Consider the following 19,517-nt stretch of genomic DNA (forward strand, 5'->3'; position numbering starts at 1 on the left):
AACCCAGTATTATTGTGTGTTTGATTTGTAACTTTTCTTTTTGTTTCCTATGTGATTTAAAAGAGAAATGTACAAAATAGTAATTATAAATCTGTATGAGTGAGCCCACAATGTATAAAGATGTAATTGGTGACATTAACAACATAAGGCGGGCCAGAGCCGTACAGGAGCAGAGTTTTTATATACTATTGAAACCAAGCTGGGATCAGTTCGAATTACGTTGGTAAAAATTTATGAATGTCAACTATAATACCCATGGTAATCATTAAGAAAAAAACTAAAATATATACAGAAAAGAAAATGAGGAAGACATCACAAGAGAACATTAGGGGGAAAAAACATAAAAGAAGGCAGCATTGGAGGAACTGAGGAACAAAAAACACATAAGACATGCAGAAAACAAAAGGCAAAACACCATAAGGCCTTCCCTATCAGTAATCAATTTAAATGTAACTGGAGTAAACCCACCAACTAAAAGACAGAGAGCGGCAGAATGAATTAAAAAAACCAACGTGATCCAACTATATGCTGTCTACAGGAGACTCATTTTAGAACCAAAGACACAAAAGGGTTGAAAGATAAAGGTGGATAAAGATATTTCATGAAAACAGTAACCAAAGGAGTATGGAGATGGCTGTACGAATATCAGAGAAAACTCACTTTAAGTCAAAAATTGCTATAGGAGACAAAGACAGTCATTATATATTAGTAAACTGGTCAATTCATCAAGAGACATGACAATTTTAAATACATATGCACCAACAACATAATCCCCAAATATATGAAGCAAATATTGACAGAACTGAATGGAGAAATACACAGTTCTATATCAATAATCGGACACTTCAATGCCTCACTTTAAATAATGGAAAGAACATGTAGATAGAAGATCAATAGGAAATAGAGGACTTGAACAACACTATAAACCAACTAGCCCTAACAGACATAAAGAACAGTCCATGGGGCCGGCCCCGTGGCCGAGCAGTTAAGTTTGCGCACTCCACTTTGGCGGCCCAGGGTTTCGCCGGTTCGGATCCTGTGCGTGGACATGGCATGGCTCATGAAGCCATGCTGAGGTGGCATCCCACATGCCACAACTAGAAGGACCCACAACTAAAAATACACAACTATGTACCGGGGGCTTTGGGGAGAAAAAGGAAAAATAAAAATCTTTAAAAGAAAAAAAGAACAGTCCACTCAATAACAAGAAAATACACATTCTTCTTGTATACATGAAACATTCTCCAGGACAGACCATATTTTAGGCACAAAATAAATCCTAATACATTTTAAAACACTGAAATCATGCAAAGCATCTTTTCTGACCACAATATAGAGAAGGTAGAAATCAATAATAAAAGAAAACTAGAAAATTAAAAATTATGTGGAAATTAAACAACACTCTCAAACAACAAATAAGTCAAAGACGAAATCCTTAGGGACACTAGAAGATAGTTTGAGAGGAATGAAAATGAAAACACAACATACCAAAACCAAAGTGACCCAGTGACAGCAGCTCAGAGGGATATTTACAGCTCTAACAGTCTACATTAAAAAATAAGAAAGACCTCAGATCAGTAACCTGACTTTGTACCTTGAGGAACCACAAAAGGAACAACTAAGCCCAAAGCTAGCAGAAAGAAGGAAACAATAAAAATCAGAGTGAAGGTCAATTAAATAGAGAATACAAAAACAATCAGATCAATGAAACGAAAAGCTGATTCCTTGAAAAGATCAACAAAATTGACAAAACTTTAATCAGAGAGACTAAGAAAAACAAGAGAGAAGACACAAATAATGAAAATCAGAAATGAAAAGTGGGGCCATTACTACTGATCTTAGAGAAATAAAAAAGATTCTAAGAGACCACACTGAACAACCGCATGCCAACAAATTAGCTAACACAGGGGCTGGCCCCGTGGCTGAGTGGTTAAGTTCGCGTGCTCTGCTACAGGCGACCCAGTGTTTCGTTGGTTCAAATCCTGGGCACAGACATGGCACTGCTCATCAAGCCACGCTGAGGTGGCATCCCACATGCCACAAGTAGAAGGACCCACAACGATGAATATACAACTATGTACTGGGGGGCTTTGGGGAGAAAAAGGAAAAAAAATAAAATCTTAAAAAAAAAATTAGCTAACACAGACGAAATGGACAAATTCCTGTAAACACAGAAATTACCAAAACTGACTCAAGAAGAAATAGAAAATCTCAACAGATCTATAACAACTAAAGAGACTGAAGCAATGATCAAAATCCTCCCCCAAAAGAAAAGCCCAGGACCAGCCGACTGGGGAATTCTAGAAAAAACATTAAAGAATTAACACCAGTCCTTCTCAAACTCTTCCAAAAAAAGAAAAGGGAGGAAGATTTCCCAGCTCATCTATGAGATCAGCATCACCCTGACACCAAGGCCAGACAAGGACACCACAAAAATAGAAAATCTTACAGACCAATATTCCTTATGAATACAGATACAAAAATCCTCAATAAAATACTAGCAAACTGAATCCAACAGCATGTTAAAAGGATGATATACACCATGACAAAGTGGAACTTATCCCAGGAATAAACGATGTAAGAAAATCAACATGCTATCCCACATTAATAAACAAAGGCAAAAAGACCACACAATCATCTCAATTAACACAGAAAAAGCACTTTTCAAAATCCAACATCCACTCATGATAAAAACTCTCAGAAAACCAGGAAGAGGAAGGGAACTTCCTCGAGTTCCTCAGGGGAACTTTACAGAGGACATTTACGAGAAATCACAGCTAACATCGGACTGAGCGGCGCAAGACTGAAGGCTTTCCCTCCGAGACCACCAACACGACAAGGAAGCCTGCGCTCACCATTTCCATTCAACCTTGTAGCAGAAGTTCTAGCCAGAGCAAGGAGGCGAGAAAAGGAAGTAAAAGGCATCCAAATTGGAAAGGAAGATATAAAACCCTCTCTAAGTGCAGAGGACATGATCTTACATAGAAAAAATCCCCCAAAAATCCACAAAAAAACTCCTAGAGCTACTAAACAAAATCAGCAAACGTGAGGTACAGGATCAACACAAAACCCAGCTGTATTTCTAAATAACAGCAATGAACAATCCTAATAGGAAATTAAGAAAGCAATTTCATTTACAATAGCATCCACAAGAATAAACTATCTAGGAATAAATTTAACCAAGGAAGTGAGAGACTTGCACGCTGAAAACCACAGAATACTGCTGAAAGAAATAAAGAAAACCTAAATAAATGGAAAGACGTTGATGTTCAAGGATTAGAAGACAATACTGCTGAGACAGCAATGTTATACAAAGTAATCTACAGGTTCAATGCAATTCCTATCAAAATTCCAATAGCCTTTTTTTTTTTTTTTTTGCAGGATTGGAAAAGCCAATTTTTAAATTCATGCAGAATTGCAAGGAGCCCTGAATAGCCAAAACAATACTGAAAAAGAAAAAAGCTGGAGGACTCACACTTCGCAATTTCAAAATTTACTACAAAACTATAGCAATTAAGACAGTGTGCTTGATACTAGCATAAGGATAGATATACAGACCAACAGAATAGGACTGCGAGTCCAGAAATAAACCCACACATCCATGGCCAATTGGTTTTCAACAATGGTGCCATGATTATTCAAATGGGGAAAGAATGGTCTCTTCAATACATAAAGAGCTGGGAGAAGTGGACATGCATATGCCAAAGAATGAAGTTGGACCCTTATCTCACACTATATACAAAAACCAAGTCAAAATGGATCATTGACCTAAATATAAGAGCTAAAACCAAGCAACTCTTTGAAGAAAAATTAGGAGTAAATCTTCATGACCTTACATGTGACAACGGATTCTAAGAAATGACACCAAAAAGCAACAAAAGAAAGAACACAGATATATTGAACCTCATCAAAATTAAAAACTTCTGTGCATCAAAGGACATTATCAAGAAAGTGAAAAGACAACCTACAGAATGGGAGGAAATATTTCCAAATCCTATAGTGTCTGATAAGGGTCTAGTATCCAATTCCTTTTTTTTTTTTTTGAGGAAGATTATCCCTGAGCTAACATCTGTGCCCATCTTCCTCTTCTTTATGTGTGGGATGCCTGCCACAGCATGGCTTGACAAGTGGTGCACAGGTCCACACCTGGGATCCAAACTGGTGAATCCTGAGCCGCCAAAGTGGAACGTGTGAACTTAACCACTGCACCAGTGGGCTGACCCCGGGTCTAGTATCCAGATTATATAAAGAAGTCTTACAAGTCAACAACCAAAAAAAGACAACCCAATTTGAAAATTGGCAAATAACTTAAATAGATATTTCTCCAAAGAAGATAAACAAATGGCCAACAAGCATATGAAAAGATGCTAAATAACATTAATTATTAGGGAAACGATGATCAAAATCACAATGTGATACCATTTACATGTACTAGGATGGCTATAATTTAAAAAAAAGGAAAATAATAAGTGTTGACAAGGATGTGGAGAAAATGGAATGCTCACACAGTCCTGGCAGGAATGTGAAATGATTCCGCTGCTGAGGAAAACAGTTTGGCAGTTCCTTAAAAAGCTAAACATAGATTTACCATATGATCCAGCAATTCGACTCCTAGGTATATACCCCAAAGAAGAGAAAACAGGTACAGGAGTCCCTCCTTATTCACAGGGGACACCTTCCAAGACCCCCAGCAGCTGCCTGAACCCTCGGACAGTCCCCAACCCTGTATATACTGTGCTCTTCCTGTACATACAGACCTATCACAGAGTGTAACTTATAAATTAGGCACAACAAGAGATTAACAACAATAATAAAAATAGAACAATTATAACAATATACTGTAATAAAGTTACCATAGATCTTAGCAACCTCAGCGTACGATTTTTTTTCCTTCCTTATTAAGTAGGGCACTTTCCCCTTTTCACTTAAAGGAAGCACTTTCCGGCTTCTCTTTGCATTATCTGAATTGCCAACATCACTGCTCTTGCACTTTGAGGCCATTATTGAGTAAAATAAGGGTTCCTTGAACACAAGCACTGAGACACCCTACGGTTGACCTGATAACCGAGACAGCTACTAAGTGACTAAGGCGAGGGTGGCATATGCAGTGTGGATATGCTGGACAAAGGGACGAGCCACGACCCAGGTTGGACGGAACAGGATGACTCGAGATTTTATCCCGTTACTCAGAATGGCGTGCAATTTAAAACTTATTATTTCTGGAATTTTCCATTTAATATTTTCAGACTGTGGTTGACATCGGGTAACTGAAACGGTGAAAAGTGAAACCGCGGATAAGGGGGGATTACTGTACTCACACAAATACTTGGCATGAATATTCCTATCACTATAATTCCCAATAGCCAAAAGGCAGAAACAACCCAAATGTCCATCTATGGAAGAATGGATAAACACACTGTGGAATATACACACAATGGAATATTATTCAGCTGTTAAAAAGGAGTGAAGCACTGATACATGTTACAATGTGGATGAATCTGGAAAACATTATGCTACGCGAAAGAAGTCAGACACAGAAGGTCACATCATGTATGATTCCATCTACATGAAATATCCAGAACAGGTAAATCTACAGAGACAGAAAGCAGACTGGTGATTGCCAGAAGCAGGGGGAGGGGCAGATGAGCAACATGGGCACTGGGTTTCATTTTGGGGTAGTGAAAATGTTCTGGAACTAGACAGAGGTGGTGGTTGTACAACACTGTGAATGTACTAAATGCTACTGAGTTGTTAATTTTCAACACTGTTAACTTCAACATGCTTAATTTCATGTGATGTGAATTTCATCCTGATTAAAAAATTGAGGAAAAAAGTGGATTAAGCTATAAATTTAGTCTCTATCAGAGATTATAAACTATTACCCAGAGGTGAAGCGGCCTTGCAGATGTCATTTTTCGCCTACATGGTATTTAAAGTTACCGGTATTTTAAAAACTAGGTGATGTCTTAACATATCTAGATTTCTGGCTTTTCTTGAAGAAGTTTCCATATGATAAAAACTGGCTCTTGTCAAGAAGTAGCTGCTTCCTTGAGATGGAGCATACCACTACTTTGCAGCTCACCACAGTCTCTTCCACTTTCACTGTCTTCTTGACACCACGGCCAAACTGTCAATTTTATCACCCTTGTCTTACTACGCCAAAGAGGAATTAAGAATAAAACTGGGATATCTCTTGTACTCATGTTCCCACTAAAAGTGGAAAAATAAAAAGTTCATTTGTTTACTGCCAGTCTGCTCTTACACACTTATATTTTCTGCTTTGCACCCATGGCTATTTGAATTTGCAAATCCTGGGGCTGGCCCTGTGGCCGAGTGGTTAAGTTTGTGCCCTCCACTTCAGCGGCCCAGGGTTTCTCCAGTCTGGATCCTGGGTGTGGACCTAGCACTGCTCATCAAGCCATGCTCAGGTGGCATGTCTCATAGCAGAACTAGAAGGACCTACAATCAGAACATACAACTACGCACCAGGGGGCTCTGGAGAGAAGGAAAAAAAAAAGAATTTGCAAATCCTGCTCAAAGGTGCTATAAAGATAGAAATAAAAAACTGGGACAGGACTAGAACTAAGTTAACCATTTATACCCGGAACTCCAAAACACCTTCTGAGACTCGGCTGCATGAATAATCAAAGCGACACCCTGGCGAATAAAGGAACGTCCCAACAGTTTCATCAATCGAGGTTAAATACAATTGGACTGAAGGCAAAGCAAAACCCCTTGTGTGGTCACCGGGATCCATCCTCCCCACTCTAGCACCCGGGTGAAAATGCAGGGTGAGGAGTCCCCGCTCAGGCGCACTGAGGGGGAAGACAGGAATCGGAGGACGATACCCTGGATGACCTTCTCCTCTTGGAAGAACTCCTTTGTCAGAGGACTTTGCGTAGGTTCCACGCACGATACATATGGAGTAGGGAAGAGGTGGCAGTCTGGCAATTTTCCCCACAGAACCCGGATTTTTTTCAGTACTTTAGCCTGGGGACACACAGAGAGGTCTTTGTCGCACAGGGTGGGGTGGGGTGGATAAGAAATGAACCTGATTCCTGAGAACTACCTGCGGCGGGCATGGTCTAAGGGGCTTTAAGCACCTTATTGCATTCCACCACCGATGGGTGTTCAGGCCCGTTTCACAGAGTGCCGGAGAGGACAAGGACAGGAAAGTGGCGGTGTGGGGGCTATCCGTTTGTCCGGCTTTATCTACTCTTCTGCCTAAAATAAGTTTCTAGCCTCAAAGCTCTTCAGACTCCACCACTTGTTTTCTCAGAACCACAATGTAATGCGGCTTCCGATGAGGGAAGAGACGGGAGCCCATCTGAGATGAGCAGGGAAGTTGGTGATGCCCGCCAGGGGAAGTGAGACCACGCTGCAGGAACTGACACTGCCCTCTGCCTCTCCGCCGCCACCGGGGGAGGCCTGCACACCGACACAGCTTGTCACGCATCCGCCCCTGGACGCAGGGCCTTGGCGCCAGCTCCAAATGCACCGGAGACCGAGCTCTGGGAGGCACAGGCTCTGGCTTACCCACCCGGCACCCCTCCACAGAGACACCACAGGCGGCATGGCAACTGGCACGGAATCACACACTTTTATGAACTGAACGTTATCACCCTAAAGGAAACAGCAGAAAGCAGCAAGGAACCCACAAGCCGCTCTCACAGAGAATGCTGCACACGGGCTTTGCACGGCTTCACTCTCAGCCCATCTATGAGATCTCTTAATGGTTATACGGGGGGTATTGGAAATGAAAGAGAAAAGAGAAAAGAAGGGCAGTAGAAAGACCTGAAGTAAGAAAATCCCGAGAATGGAGTCCCGGGTAAAAAGGCCCGCTGAGCGAGCCTGGCAGCCTGTGGACTGCGATGCTGGGGCCTGCTAACCCTGAACAGCAGTGACAGACTCCTCCACCAGACCAACAAGAAGACAGACCGTGCAATTTACTGCTGCCAATACATTTCTTTTCACTTTTAAAGATTCATGGGCACCTTTTTATGACACTATAATTAAAATTAAAAGCTTTATCAACATGTAAGGCCAGGACATGAAAAGTATTTCAAAATCTAATAAGAAAATAATATATACTGTTTGATTTTGTTTTTTGCCTTAAAAATTTTACTATGTGCACAGCAAATACATGGAGGAATATAATCTAAACTGTCAATAGCAACTTTGGGGGGAAAATTATGGGGGAAGTTTATCCTCATCATAGATTATTGGGGGAAGTACGTTCTACAATATATATTTCTGTAATGTTTGAATTTTCTTTTACAATGACTATGTATAATCTCCATAATCAGAAAAAATAAGAAGTGTAAAAATAAAATGAAACTTAAAAACTTCTTGTCTCTGAAAAGTATCTTTATCAAAAAAAGAGGTCAAAGAGAAATAATATTTAGTGGTCTAAAATCGTGGTTTGAAACCACATCCTTTGGAAGTCCAAGGCCCCTCAAAGGGTCTCCGAGAGCCGGCACAGGACATGAGGGCAAAGGACCTTCCAGCGTGCCCCCAGACACCTCCTGCGCTTGGCCATCATGCTTTCAGTATTTTAATATTGAAGTTTTGCTGATAGTAAGTTTGAAAACTTCTCATCTGAAATATGTGTAATTTATTTCTGAATGTTCCTCAAAGTATTTCCTGGGGTTTGAGCAGGCTCCTCAAAGAACAGAGATGTGTTCTCTCTCGTGTTCTCTGAGCACAAGATTTTGGTACCCAGTTCCTCAGCGCAAGGTCTGAGCATTTCGGAGCCACCTGGGCAGAAAGCCGGGTGCTCCGTGCCGAGGGCTCCCCCGGTCCAGGAGGCCGAGGCGGCGGCCAGCCTCCCTGAACCGCGGCCAGTCATCCAGGAGCAGAAGATTCAGGATCACCAGGGACTATTTTCAGATGGATGAGAAACTCAAGCCTGAGCAATCAGAAATGGGTCACTGATTTTTAAAGCAACTTTCTTGAAAGAGGATGCTTTCTGCAAAATTCTTCTTTCTCATCACTGGTCTTTCTTTAAATAGAATATGGTGATTGCCTAGAAATCCTTTTTCTTGTTTTTAGAAGTTTTTTTTGTCATTGAACCCTGAGGTATTTTTGGAGGTTACTTATCTTTCTCTAGCCTGGTTTTTTTAAGAGAAAATCTGATTTTGGAAGTATAAATGAAAGGCTTCAATAGTTGAGCTTACAATGTCTGCATCCTCCAGAGTTAAAAGAATGCTTCTCAGAAATTTTAATTTTTTCATTTGGCTCTTCATTATCTGTAATAACCAGAGAAAATCTTTGACATGAAATCCCTTTCCCTGTTTTGTTTATTCTTCCTGACTTTCGCAGTCAGCCTGATCTGGATTCTTACTGGGCCCAAACCAGCACGGCCTTTTGCGTTCACGGCCTCATCTGTGCTTCCTGACTGGGGGCAGCAGAACCCAGCTGTGAACTTCTGCTCCAGAACCAGCAGGGGGAGCTCACTCACACAGGAATCGTAATCCATCCACAGGGGATGGTGGGAAGAGCAACCCAACTTTCTTCAGTAAGAACGGCCCTTCCGCATTGTGGATAAAGCATCACACGATAAGCAACATGTAATCGACAACGGTGCTGAGATAAAGAACCCTTGAGAAGATGCACTGAAAGACAGCCCCGCCTCAAAGGCAAGGCTAATGCCCAAAGCAGGTATGCCGCCCGCCTGTACCTGTTTTTCAAGGCTTGGCTTGCTAAGCTGTACAGTTTGAGGTCCAGCGAGTCTGGTCCCTGGAGTGGCTATCACAATGCTGGTGAGCTGGGCCATGGGGAACGTTTTGGCTATGGTTGCAGTCTGCCCATTGACGACACGGACGGGGTGGATGGAATTCTGGGAGGTAGGGAGGGTTGTGGGGGTGAACTTGGTCAGCATGACAGGCCTCTGGATAAGCTGAGGAGCTGCAAGCATGGGAGGAGGTGCTGGGGCAATAGGAATGTTATTCTGGGCCACAGGCTTGGGTCGGACCTGTGGGGAAAGAGAGAACAATTATCATATTACTTAAAGGAACTTCTCAAGTCCTAGAAAACTAAGACATTGCCAGATCTTCCACACTATGTGTGTGAAATAGTAGTTAGTACAAATAGTTATTAATATTGATTTTGGTTATTATTAATTCTATAGATCTCAGGATATACAATCCTATAAAAGACTCGTCAGCTCTTAAGAGGGCCCTCAGGCCACCCCGGAACACAGTTCTCGATTCCAAACCTTAGCTCCCTCTCCTAACCCATGCCGTCCTTCAGGCTGAGGTCAATGCCTAACCCAGACTGGTTCCAGCCAGAACTTGTGCCCATAAGGGCTGCCAATGGCCTTAACTCACATTCTAAATTTCTTCACATCCACAGCTTCAGTTCACTCCCATTTCTGGTTCTCTAACTCCCTGCTCTTGGCCACTCAGTCTCCTCCGTGGGCTTCCTCATCCTCAGCACAATCCTATCTGTAAGTATTTCTCAGGATTTCGTCCTGGAACCCCTTTCTTCCCAACGTCCTCACTCCTCCCGGTAGCTCTCACCCATCCCGAGGCTTCAGCTGCTATCCATGTCCTGAAGATTTCCACACTTGTATCTCAGGACCAGACATTTCCTGAACTTCAGAATCACATATTCAACTGCCTGCTACACATCTCTACGTGGAAATCTCACAAGTTCGAAATCAACATGTCTGAAACATGAATTTCTTCCTCCAACTCTTTCTTCCTCCTATAATCATTACCTCGGTAAATGGTCTTTTCTTGCTAAATAAACTTCAGAATCATTCCCGATGCGTCCTACCTCACCTCGTCTTCCTAAGTCCTCCTCAAATATGTCTACTTTCTATCCCCTCTGCCACTGCTCTAGCTCACGTTTGCCTTACTGAACAGTGGCAGAAAATTTTGGTTAAAAACACGGGACCAGCCTTGTGTGGGTTCAAGTCCCGCTTCTACCACTTACCAGCTGTGCAACCTCAGGCAACTTACCTGACCTCTCCTAAGCCAGTATTTTTCAAACATTCTAAACTATGACCCTGTAGGCAAACCCTTCTCCCCTCAGGCATGAGAGTCTGACCTTCAGTTAACTCTCTAGCTCTATTCCCCTGGAAACTTGACAAGGGTAAGAATGTCAATTATGTTACCAGACAACATTGCTTATGGTAAAAATGATCTCTTATTGCTACATCGAATCTGGATGGGGAGAACGATAAATACTTGATGGGACACCGCGCTTTGGGATTCCCAAAGGGGGTGACTCTTGTAACTGGGCATGTCCATTGCAGGGACCTGGGAAGGCAAGCCTATGGAACTCTTACAAGATAGACCGGCTCGTGGGAGGCATAAGGCTTCTGTGCCGGGGTGGCTCTCCTACTGTTTGATAAAGGTCTCGTTTCCCAGCACCTGAGCTATCCCTAGACAGCTGCAGAGACTGCTACATGGGCTACTATGGGGACTCTCACTGAAGACAAACGCCTGATGCTGCCTTGCTGGCAAGCTCGGGCTGCTGTTCTGCATGTGCTAAGGAGACTCGTGCCAAATGTGGTCCTTGACAGTCTTGTGAGTCTGAATGTTTAGCTGAACTTAAGACAACCCTGTGGTGGGTGCTGTAGACACACAGTAGGAAGTACATTTCACACTGTAACCAGTTCACACATATGGACATGTATCTCTATCAAACAAAAACTTCACAAAACAATACTTATGTGCTATGAACTCTATTTCCTAATCTGTTACATTCATTTTATTTAAAAACTCTGGTTACAATCCACTAAATTGGTTTCACAGCCTAGTAATGGGTCACGACCCACCATTTGAAAAACATGGACTAAGCCCTAGATTCCATATCGGAAAAAGAGTGCTACCTACTTCCACAGAGTTGTTATGAGGATTAAAACAACCCATGTGAAGTGCCCAGCACAGTAGCTGGCACATAGCAAGATTCTCCAAACATCAGTTATTATTATAGTTGACAACGTCCTAACTTTTCTTCCTGCCCACAGTCCTGTCCATTTCCAATCTATTCTTCATATAGTGGCAAGAGGGAATTTTCTAAAACAAAAATCTGACCACGTCAAGGACTTGTCTGCAAATGCTTTAATGGAGCCCCACTGTTCCTGGAATGAGGCCCAAACTCCTATACAGCCTACGATGTTCCACAGGCTCTGGCCCAGTGGGTTTCTCCAGCCTCACCTCTTACCCTAGCCTGAGCCAGCCACGCGGCCCCCTGCGCTCAGCCACACGAAATCTCCTTTGGTTCCTAAGCTTACAAGCATCTCTCCATCCCAGACTTGCATATATGCTCTGTCCTCTGCCTGGGACATTTTTATTCTTCCCCCAAAACTTTGTCAGGCTAACTCAACTAGGATTTTAGGTCTCAGACCGAATGTCAACTCTTCAAGGAAGCTTTCTGTAATACAGTTGGCCCTCCATATTCACGAATTTGCATCCGTGGATTCAATCAACCGTGGACTGAAAGGCCTACGATGGCTGTGTCTGTACTGAACATATACAGACTTTTTTTTCTTGTCATTATTCCCTAAACAATACAGCATAACAACTATTTACACAGCATTTACATTGTATTCAGGAGGATATGCATAGGTTATATGCAAATACGACACCATTTTATATAAAGGACTTGAACATCTGTGGATTTTGGTATCCATGCAGGTCCTAGAACCTTTCCCTGCGATACTGAGGGATGACTGGAGTCTTAAGGATGAGCTGGGGGTCCCTCCCATGTGTTCTCAGACTGCCCTGTGCCTCCCATAACGGACACTGTAATTGCCTGTATGTGTCTGAAGCTCTCTGAGGGCAAAGAACCATCTGTCTTGAAAACTGGCATATCCATTGTGCTTACTGCCTTTTTTGATATCCAAGGTATTTATTAAGGATTTATCTGATCAATGACTGAAATTATCTTATCTCACGTTAGGTGCTCATCCCTTCCCCAGAGGAAATCTGGAAATCACTTAAGGCCACTGCCCACAAAATTCCTTTCTCTTCCTTCTTTGCTTGCAACCTGGGGCCTCAGACAGGATCTCCCAGCCTTTCTACCAGGCAAGTCAACTCTCCTCGAGGTCCAGACTGGGGCAATCCTGACACTGTGCCACGAGAACGGTGAGCTCAGCATGGGCAGGCAGAGGTGCCTGGGTCCAGGCAGAAAGTTCCCAGTGTTGACCCCTAGTCTAAATCTTTATTCAGTATGATGCTCAAGGCCATCACTGTCCAGAGCAGAACTGAACAGTGTTTACTGCATAGTTTGGCTGTTGTTTCCTTCCCTACTCTCTTTGGCATAGGGGGAAAAAAAAAGTGGTAATTGCATTCCTTCCCCACTGGCAGGCAGGTTTTGGCTAGATTCTTCCAGTAAGTTAATATACGGCTTAAGACGGTGTTATCTTAATTATTGTTACTGCCTTTGGTCACTGCTAAGAAACCCTGATGATAAAATAAGCTTCTTTATGGTATAGACATCAGCAACTAGAATCTTTGGCTAGGCAAGGTCTGAATACCGCTCAGCTGACAGTGCATTACAGGCTGCTCAGAAAGGGCCCATGAGGACTTCTGTCCCACCTAACTCATCGTTGTGCTTGTCACTCGTTTACTCACCTGTGGAAGAAAGTTTGGACGTGGGGTGAGTCTAGGAGGGGGGATAAACTGTGGTACTTTGATGGGCTGAGGAGGTGTCGCCTGAACCTGCTAAAAAAATGGGAAAGATAAATAAACCAGAGGACAACAACTGTTCAATATCAAAACTAGGCATTCTTAAAGTAATTTTGGCATCAACACTCTGGATCAGACAGTATTTCCTACAAGCTTTCACTGTAAAATTGAGCATCTGAAGTAACACTGCCTTAAGAAACTTTCTCCTGTCCCTCCTGCATGCTTTATCCCATAGAGTGAATGCACACTTCTGTTTCCTGACACACCTAACGCAGAACACAGCAGGCTCAGCAATCTTAGACAATTTTCTTTGAAACTCAAGACCTCTTGCGCTTACGTATTTTAAAAGTCACGACTGGATCCAAAATAAAATCAAACTTGCTGCCCGGCCAAATGGCCTTTTCCTAATACAAGAGCTTTATCTAATGGTGAATGGCCCTATTCCCACAGAGAATTTTCTAACTCAGCATCTGGCTGCTTCTCTAAAGATTCCTGGGAGAGCGGGAAGCTTCGCTTCACGGTTCTCTAGTCTCACTCACCACTGGTCATCATTCCAAAGCCACCAAATCTCTCAGCTGGCCTTTTTAAGACAGACTTTTAAACCACAATTTGGATATATTTTCCCCAAGCTTCTGAGAACAGCAGCTTTTAGTTTTACTCCAAAAATCTCATAAACAATTTTTGTTCAAGTACTTCTTCCTTCAGGGGATCTTTTTTTCCGATAGACCTTTGACACAAACACTGTTAATTTGTGAGTTTCTTGAATATTTTTGAAGTGCTCCAACAAACTCCAGTATGTCCTGGATGCAGTCAGTCTTAAGGGATAGTGAGCTGAAAGAATTCAGCAGTGAGTTTTCCCCAAATCGGTAATACAGCTGAAACCAGAGGGTTGAAACACTCCAGTTTCAGAGGAAGGACAGTGGGTAGGATGGAGGGAGAGAGAAATGAAAGTGTGTTTCCCCCTCAAGGCAAGTCATAACTTTGACCTCAGATAATGTGCCGAATGAGTGTCGGTCCTGGGTGTCAGGATACCTCTATAACTATGTGAGCGGACCCAGCAGGAAGGCGAGAGTCCCTTGTCAGCCCCAAAGGGGCATTTGGTATGGTAGCAGAGTGACGGAGACTGAGGAATCCAGCAGGAGCATAAAATGGATATACTCTACAAATGCATATCCTGAACCCTCTCATGTGGGCACACATGAGCAGCAGCTGCTGGCTTACCAGAGTGACTGTGTTTTTTGCCACAATTTGGACAGCCTCTGCCCCAGGCCCAGTGACCTTACTAGACGTCTGGAGGTTGACTGGTGTGTTCTGCACATCAGTGCCGAGCACAGCCTTCTGGCTGTTGATGGCGGTCACCATAGCAATGGTAGGTCGCTGGCCCACAACAGAGGCAGGCATGGTCGCAGTTGCTGCTTTCAAGACGAGAGGTAGTGTCTTTGTGGTAATCATAGAAGCTGTGGTTACGGTCTTCTAGGAGACATGGAGAACAGACATTAGGACACTGAAGTGTCGTCTCACTGAACAACAGCTGTTAACCCCCGGAAGAAAACAGAGCAATCATTCTCATAAGCAATCAAGTTTCTCGGTATAACAACATTTCTTTTATGTACGTAGAGCACACTTCTTACTACAGGGAAAGAAAATCTCTAGTTTGCCAGAGTTCTCGTCTTTAGCTTCGAGTTCATAGTAATAGCTGCAGATTAACACGGGCATAGGGTTTTCAACAATGAATGAGGTGGGTTAATAGATACAGAATATGAGTGTACCTGTTTCTTCTGGTTTTTCTAATTCTTTGCTTGCTCTCAATTAACTGAAACTTTGCAGAAGCTGTAAATCAATAAGGTGCACACCATCTCTATCCTTAACTGCTAAAACCTCATCAACACGAAGCCAGTCATCACATAACTCTGGTTGTCTGCCTCCTGTGACATGAAGGCTGGGATAAAGAGACAATGTCCTTCATTCTTTTGAGTGTCACCCTGGAGAGGAGGAAGGGAAACTCACACGAGGATTAGCACAACTGTTGCCTCAGAGGCAGTAAATCCCAAACTCTAGATAATCAACTGGTATAGCAAACACCAGCTCCTGATGCGAAAGGCATATGAGTCACTCCCTATAATCTTTTCTCTGGAAAACTGCTGCAGAAGTGATCGAAGATGCAGTGAAACACAACTCGGTGGAAATAAACACCTGAGTTTCAAAAAGCCTCACAGATCAGAGGATGAACTGAGCTGAGAGGCCTTGACTGATGCTCCATAACCGTTACTGCAGCTTTGAAGCTATATTTTTCTCAACTTTTTACTAGAGTAATTAAAGGAGCCAGTTACAAACCAAGGAAATATAAACAACCTTATAACATGGCATACACACCTATCTACTGCTACCAGTCACTCAAGATACAGACATTTCAGGAACATGAACGTTTATCTGGTCCAAGGGGTCCATCCCGATTTTGATACTACTCCATCTTTTTCTTCTTACTCTATACTTGCACCGCCCAATCTGGTAGCTACTAGCCACATGTGGCTATTTAAATTAATTACAACAAAATAAAATTAAAACATTAGTTCCTCAGTCACACTAGCCACATTTCAAGTGTTCAACAGCCACACGTGGCTAGTGGCTACCACCCTGGGCAGTGGCCGTTGCCAACACTGCAGAAAGCTCTTTCGGCCAGCATTGCTCCAGACCAGTGAACAGGACCCCAACTCTCCCTGAAACAGATCTGGACAAATCCTCTTGCAAATTTCTATTTCAGTGTCTATGCAAGTACTTGTGTATTAAGGTGTTCTAAGGAATTCTTTATTTCCATTTTCTGCCTTAAACACACACACACATATGTGTATATTAGCTAATCTTTTAATATCTTCTTTTTGTTTCTTTTAACCAAAAAATTTAAAGATCTGGCCTTATCTATCCTATCATAGCTTAATAAGCAATCCTTAATAATGCTTCTAATTAAAATCACCTAAATCTTTGTTTCCTCTCTGCTAAGCCACCAACACAGCAGTGGCTTATCCTCCTTGCACTGCCTCCTCAAATGTGAAATGGGAGTAAAAGGGGAGCACTGATGCTTACTTATTTGGGGCGTGGCAGGTCATCCACTGTCTATCAGTGATGAAAACCAAATAAAAGCTAAATGCTGTCTCTCATTAGAAATGTTCCAGCAGCGTGGCAGCAAGGATGACTTCACCAGTTGTCTGTAATAGCATTTTTAGTCCAGTGTGATGTTAGCTCTATCTTTCAATTTAAAACATGTAAGTACGAAGGACTTTTGAAGTGGTGAGCAAGTCACACCAGGTGGCATTCAATCCTGGCGCCACCACAGGTTATGGAAGTGACACTCTCTGCAGCAGAACCCACTGACATGGATTTTAAAAACAACTGTGCAGTTGTTACTGCTTTGAAAGAGGCCAACGTGCTTTTGTTAGAAACATCCTTGGTTCAGGTAAATCATTATGAATATTTTGAATAACCCTAAAGTGATTATTCTAAGAAAGTGAGTAAATTCAAACTCACCTGAATTATATACTTACCATTAACTGCAACACTTAAAACAACACTTAAACCTGACAAGTTTGTTCACATTTTAGGTCAGCATTTTCTTTCTATTTTATAAATATTTGGTTGTGGCTAACTTGACTCCACGTCTTCTAGCATCTATGTGGCTCTCTTGTATACACAGGCACAAGCCCCAGGGCTACACGCACCAGTGGAAACTGTCTGAAGAATATATTCACCACGTATTGACCCCAGGTATCGACACAGGTGTTGCTCAGACATTTACTCTCGGTCTGGGGCTCATTCTGTTCTATTCTAATACTAGGTAACGTAAACCAAACACTCTCAGAGTGCTGGAGTCTAGATGACAAAGAGAATCTAGAATTTTGGAATTCAAACCTAATGAAAACCTCTGCACTGTTCTGACAGGAGGAAGAGAAGACACAGAGTGGAAAGGTGGCCAACAAGAAAGAAAATTAGTCTTATGGAAGCTGTGATCGGTCCTCGGCTGGCTGACGCTGTCCAAGAAGGAGCCCCTTCAAGAGAAGACAGCAGTTTCCCCACAGCTTCGTGAAGGCGTTCTTTAATTTTGATAAAACTTAAGCTGCACGAACTAAAAGTTAACACAGAAATGCATGGCAAGACGTACTGACTGCAAAATCCTTTTTATTTATTTTTTTGCTAAGTTATTATTACCAGCAAAGCATAAGGTACTGATTTATGACAGATGGGTTCCAATGTACACATCAGAACTTAGAGGGCTTATTAACTATGGGATCTAATTAACTTCCACATTATTCTAGACTATTTCCTGTGTTTAATTTTGAACGGAAGGTCATTGTTGGACACTCAAACCGCCACAAACAGAATCTCCCCTTTTTGTCTATACGGGTTTATTTCCTGTTTAGTTTTATTAACCGCATGCATCTTTACATTTGTATTACAACACTAAAAACGACAGGGTTGTGAATGTAAGCTGAAGGGTATACCTGCATTCAACTGTTCTATTCTTTCTTTTTTTTTTCTGGTAGATTGGAAAAATTTCAAAATATACATACAAGCCATGAGCTGGAGTTAACTAAGTAAAGGGAACTGGTCCCCCCTCCCCCATGCCTTGGTATGCTCATCACCCGACTTAGAATGAAACCGTTCTCTTCCTAGCTTCTCCTCCCTGCCCACGCTGACTGCTGTGTAACACTGACTCCTTTCTGAACTGAGATACGTGATACATGCAACACACAACTGCCCATTTGTCCTTGATCTCATGAAACTTAACGACTCCCTGTGACTGTCAAAAACCCCAAAAGTTTTGTCATGCCTTGGAGGGCTCCCACAAGGTCGCCTCTTCCTACCCTTCTGGCTTTATCTCCCTCTCCTTCGATTCCTGGAATCCACGCTCCAGCCACCTCAGCCTCCTCGCTGTTCCCAGGGCACGCGTTTACCTTTCTGACCCCACACTTCCGTTCACACTGTCTGGACACCCGTGATGCTCTCCGTGCTCTGCTCCCTCACTGAAATCTCATTCATCGGTCACGGCCCTGCTCAAATGCCCCTCCTTTATGAAGCACTCTCTGATCCCTCGAGTCAAAATCACTGTCCTCTGATGTGTTCACAGCTCTTACTGCTACTTTCATTTGACTCTTCTCTGTTAGCTGTGTGCATCTTCCTCTCCGTCTCTAAATTTTTTATTTTTCAATTCTTGAAGACAGAAATTCTGTCTTACTTGTGAATCTATCCTCTACATTGCCTAGCACAGTGTGTAAATATAGTAGAGACTCAACAAATATTTACAAAATGAATGCAAGTAATTCCCATGGTATTCTAGGCAGAAACAGACTCTAGGCAGGGACCATCACCACCTCTTTGTATACCAGCATCTAGCACATGGAGAGCACCCAATAAACACTGATTGACAGGTTACTGTAAAAACAGAACCCCAAAACTTAGAGGGTCTTTTGGCTTTTAACATTAAACATTTGCATTAAACAAAGCAAAATAATATAAAACAAGCTTGGCTACATCAATTAAATATATCAGGTGGGCTACCAGATGGAGAGATGCCATGCAACACTGCTTTGGGGACAGCCTAGGCCCCTCACCATCACCATCCCAAAACAGCACAGATACTATAAGTATTATCTAAGTATTCTGTCTGATTTGTGTGACATGGAATGTTACCTGACCAGAAAGTTTCCATGGGCTGAGAGAGAAAACTCTTCTATACCAAGAAAGAGTGAATTGTACACACTCCTTGCATGCAAACACTTTCCATCAAACTGCACCTTCAGAAAGACAACCACCTTATCCTCCTCTGTTTAAAACTCCAGCAAAGGTAATGGGAGGGGCAATCTTTCAGAAGAAACATGAGTCCCG

General features: G+C 42.5%; 1 protein-coding gene across 28 annotated transcripts in view; it reads right to left on the reverse strand.

Moving 5' to 3' along the window:
- PHF21A (PHD finger protein 21A) overlaps nt 1–19,517 on the reverse strand; it is a 173,007-nt gene that overhangs the window by 22,725 nt on the left and 130,765 nt on the right. For 16 of the 28 annotated variants that reach the window (XM_044750240.2, XM_044750244.2, XM_044750231.2 and 13 more), the window contains 3 exons: nt 14,862–15,113; nt 13,587–13,676; nt 9,680–9,973 (listed from right to left, as the gene is read on the reverse strand). In XM_044750240.2, the coding sequence (XP_044606175.1) occupies nt 9,680–9,973; nt 13,587–13,676; nt 14,862–15,113 (636 nt within the window). The remainder of the gene's footprint in view (nt 1–9,679; nt 9,974–13,586; nt 13,677–14,861; nt 15,114–19,517) is intronic. The other 12 variants (XM_070487669.1, XM_044750242.2, XM_070487666.1 and 9 more) reach the window with 3 other exon arrangements.

This window comes from Equus asinus, chromosome 17 (genome assembly GCF_041296235.1).
Source record: "Equus asinus isolate D_3611 breed Donkey chromosome 17, EquAss-T2T_v2, whole genome shotgun sequence".
Classification (NCBI taxonomy): domain Eukaryota; kingdom Metazoa; phylum Chordata; class Mammalia; order Perissodactyla; family Equidae; genus Equus; species Equus asinus.